This window comes from Anomaloglossus baeobatrachus, chromosome 2 (assembly GCF_048569485.1).
Source record: "Anomaloglossus baeobatrachus isolate aAnoBae1 chromosome 2, aAnoBae1.hap1, whole genome shotgun sequence".
Lineage (NCBI taxonomy): Eukaryota > Metazoa > Chordata > Amphibia > Anura > Aromobatidae > Anomaloglossus > Anomaloglossus baeobatrachus.
Window position 1 is genome coordinate 131446690 of NC_134354.1, and position 4125 is coordinate 131450814.

Consider the following 4125-nt stretch of genomic DNA (forward strand, 5'->3'; position numbering starts at 1 on the left):
TGTGCTAGAGTTTGTCTCCTTTACTGGAGAGACAATTTGAATATTTCCCAGAGGGGCATTGCAGCTATAAGTCCCCTTACCTGGCAGCCAGACTGGCTTGCAAAGTCTCCTTAAGGAGAATAGTGTTCCCCCGTGGTCCCCACATAGCTTTCTCATGAGCCAGATCAGACACCCCCATACTTTGCACTGACGAGGGGCAAGCACCCCGAAACACCGTGTCTGCAAATTGGGATTCTGATCTGGCTTATATATCCTGAGTCATATTTCAAAGGATTGTTGAAAATCCACTTGTGACTTTTAGGATCGCTACTTCCAATAGGTGGCGCTGTGCTAGAGTTTGTCTCCTTTACTGGAGAGACAATTTGAATATTTCCCAGAGGGGCATTGCAGCTATAAGTCCCCTTACCTGGCAGCCAGACTGGCTTGCAAAGTCTCCTTAAGGAGAATAGTGTTCCCCCGTGGTCCCCACATAGCTTTCTCATGAGCCAGATCAGACACCCCCATACTTTGCACTGACGAGGGGCAAGCACCCCGAAACACCGTGTCTGCAAATTGGGATTCTGATCTGGCTTATATATCCTGAGTCATATTTCAAAGGATTGTTGAAAATCCACTTGTGACTTTTAGGATCGCTACTTCCAATAGGTGGCGCTGTGCTAGAGTTTGTCTCCTTTACTGGAGAGACAATTTGAATATTTCCCAGAGGGGCATTGCAGCTATAAGTCCCCTTACCTGGCAGCCAGACTGGCTTGCAAAGTCTCCTTAAGGCCTGTGCCACACATCCGTGCCTCCGGTACGTTTTTGGCATTTTTTGCACGTACCGGAGACACGTGCTGATGTTGACATACTATTTTTAATCTAAAAAGCCTCACGTCAGTGTTTGCGCACGGAGCGTGTGTCCGTTCCGTGCGTACGTTTGTGCGTGTCGAAAAAGCGCTGACATGTCCGTTTTCCACCGGCATCACGTCCTCACGGATCCATTAAATCCTATGGGTCCGTGTTTACACGTACGTGATACGGATGGCCTCCGTATGCTATCCGTGTGGTCCGTGTCCGTGTTTTAATTAGAAAGTTGGTTACACTCTGAAATACTTTCAGGTGGCGTTGCTAACATATTTTCTTGCACAAAACTAACAGTGCATTTGCAGAAGGAGTGAGCAAGCAAGAAGTAGGAGTTCTGTGTATTGCAAGATCTATTTTCAGCAAACTTTCGTCTTCGAAATATAATAATGGCACCACGGGTGGACACGGAGAAACTTATAACAGCTGTCGAGACTCACCCACCATTATGGGATACACGTGTAGATGGTTACCATGACCGACTGACAGTTGATCGCCATTGGAATCAAGTAGCTGAGGAAGTGTACCCCAATAATGCATGGTCTAGATGTTCTCCTGCAAAGCGTGCTAAATATGGTAAGTTGTTGTATTTTTTTATATTTTTGTATTTAATATCTATATTTGGATTTATTCATACTTTCAAACTGTGATTGTTTTGGCATAGTTATGTTGTCTTTTAGTGTAAAATCCTATGAGAAGATTTGGTGTATGTACTACTCAATATATTGAGTTCCTGTACACTTTTTTCATAGTATCACCAAACTTTCATCAGTGTAAAAAATCGAAGTATAATTAAATTTGTAATCTGACTTGGAATTCCTCATGAATTAACTGAATTAACTGATTAAACTGTCATGTGTGTTTAAATTCTCTGTTGGATTAGTCAAAATGTTGTATCACACTTGAACATTTTTTTATTTTTTTTTTTTTTTTAAAAATAATTGATTAAAATGACATGTCAATATCATTACCTACATGTAGCAAATAATATTTCGAGTAATTTTTAGCCAAATGTCATTGCAAAAACACCGAATTATAATTTAAATATAGATGACAATGACTTAAAATATAATTATTCAGAAATATTATTTGTTTTTGTGTGAATGTCTAAACATGTTTTTGAATGAAGAATATCTAAATAAATTATATTTCATCCTAAGTATTTGACCAACATAATTGTGTTAAATTGTATATTACATTTCACAAACATTATTTAAATTAATGTGTGCAGATTTATGGAGAATGTTGCAAGTGACATATTTGTTCATTGTCCCCAGTTGACTTGGTAAAAAGGCGTTGGCGTTCAGCCCGTGATCAGTACCGAAGGGAGTACAACCCTATACCATCCTCATCCAGCCAAGGCCGCAAACGCAGATATGTCTACTATGAACAAATAAGCTTCCTAGCACCCATCTTAGAAGTTACACAGTAAGTGTTTTTTTTTTTAAAAAAAAAAAAAAAAAAAAACCCCTGAAGCAAATTGGACAAACATAAATGTTAAGATTGTAATATGTTTTTACATTTCTTATAGAACGGAGGATAATCTTGACGAATCTGATGATGAACCAACAGCAGGGCCCTCTGCTACAGCCACATCAGCATCAGAACAAGAACCTGCCAGAGAAGACATTGAAATTCCTGAGACTCAACAAGATGCAGCAACTGAATCACATGAGGGTGGGACAGAGAGTGCACAAACCAACACCCAAGGCTCATCAACCCAACAAACAACCACACCAGCTACACAAGCAACACAAACAAATGTGCTTCCACGTTTTGCACCACAACCTCTACGTGCAAGAAGAATCCGCAGACCTGAGGAAATGAGATCCTTACCGGAAATAATTGACACACGCATTATTCACATAATGAACACTTTAATTCCAGAAACAGATGCCGAGCGTTTTTGTCGCTCTTTATCAACTAGCTTAACCAAAATTCCTTCAGATAGACAGGAACGTGTAAGAGCTGCTATGCTGACCCTACTGTCAGCTAGTCAGGCAGAACAGGAACCAGTGAGAGTGTATGAGGCCATAGAAAATTGGCGTACCATTATGCAACAACATACAGTCCCAAACACAACAGACAATCAAAACACAATTTCAACACAAACAACAATGGCAACAGTAATAGTCAATAATCCACTATTACAACAATCTGGACAACCTTCAATGGCTTCAAGTACGTTATTCCCAACACCAATTAGACAAGGGTATGTTGCAACCAATACTGGTGCCTTAAGCACAGTACAAAGTGCTACCTCTCAGCAACCCTTGAACTATATGAATTTACAACCAACTCAAACTACTAGTTACTTTACTCAACCCACAAATATTGGTGGTTTACCTAATTTGTTTCCAGGTTCAACATACCCACAATCATTCATGATGCCTCATTATCCAATCTCAACTATGTTACCTACACCACACTTACAAACCTCTGTCAACTATCCTCAAGGTCAACAACATACACACACACAATACCCAATTACCCATGTAGATCCACAGGTCTACTCAACCACAGGCAATGTGTTGGGACAAACCAGCATGCAACAGACTGTTCCACACACTACTGTAGCTAGTAATAGGAATGTTGTTCAGCAAACAACTGCTTCCATTCCTGAAAATACCATTTCTGAGGCCACACAAAACAACATACTCAGCAACACTCAGGTTACTTCACTAGAAGATCTTGTTGACTTGTGATGCACATTTTTGCTAATCTTAACAATCAAACAACAAATCTGATGAATGTGTCAAAATGTTAAAAAAGAGGGATTTCCAAAAATGTGCAAACTCAGAGTTGAAAAGATTTCAACAAAATGTGTGATTATACTTAGTGACGGATCACATATATGTTTTATGGCCTTTATGTTTGGAAATGTATTAACACAGTTTTACCCAACAAATTTGATGGTTAGATTTGTTATAATATTCTGAAAACACAGCTTACAATTTTTTGGTCTATGTCAATGTCCAACATGATAGCAACTTAATTGGCCTACATTTTTCAACATTGTAAGCAATGCACACATTTTCTTTACAATGACTCTTGTATGTAAAGTATATTTTGTATGTTATGAAGATTAGCATTAAAATTTTAGTTTGGAAAAATTTAACACAAAATGAACAATATGTACATTTTTAATGTGGATGTGAAAAAATAACATCCTTACTTAATGGATTAATATGCTTATTCGTAATAAAAGATTATGTTTTAGAAGAAAAAACACATGTTTATTTTGGATATTTAATAATAATATAGCATTTTTTCAATAGACGATTA

At 38.2% G+C, this 4125-nt stretch overlaps 1 protein-coding gene across 1 annotated transcript; it reads left to right on the plus strand.

Annotated features, from left to right (window-relative positions):
• The first annotated feature begins 1229 nt into the window (after window positions 1–1229).
• Window positions 1230–3854, plus strand: LOC142287488 (uncharacterized). Its single transcript, XM_075333443.1, has 3 exons — window positions 1230–1416; window positions 2118–2268; window positions 2372–3854. Exons 1-3 carry the CDS (start codon window positions 1230–1232, stop codon window positions 3543–3545), a joined length of 1512 nt encoding a protein of 503 aa, XP_075189558.1. The 3' UTR covers window positions 3546–3854.
• Window positions 3855–4125: the final 271 nt, after the last annotated feature.

Excerpts from the sequence above, each read along its gene's own strand:
- LOC142287488 (XM_075333443.1), top strand. The coding sequence starts at position 1,230 with ATGGCACCACGGGTGGACACGGAGAAACTTATAACAGCTGTCGAGACT. Across the intron at positions 1,417-2,117 it reads TGCAAAGCGTGCTAAATATG|TTGACTTGGTAAAAAGGCGT; the intron begins GTAAGTTGTTGT and ends CATTGTCCCCAG. Across the intron at positions 2,269-2,371 it reads CCCATCTTAGAAGTTACACA|AACGGAGGATAATCTTGACG; the intron begins GTAAGTGTTTTT and ends CATTTCTTATAG.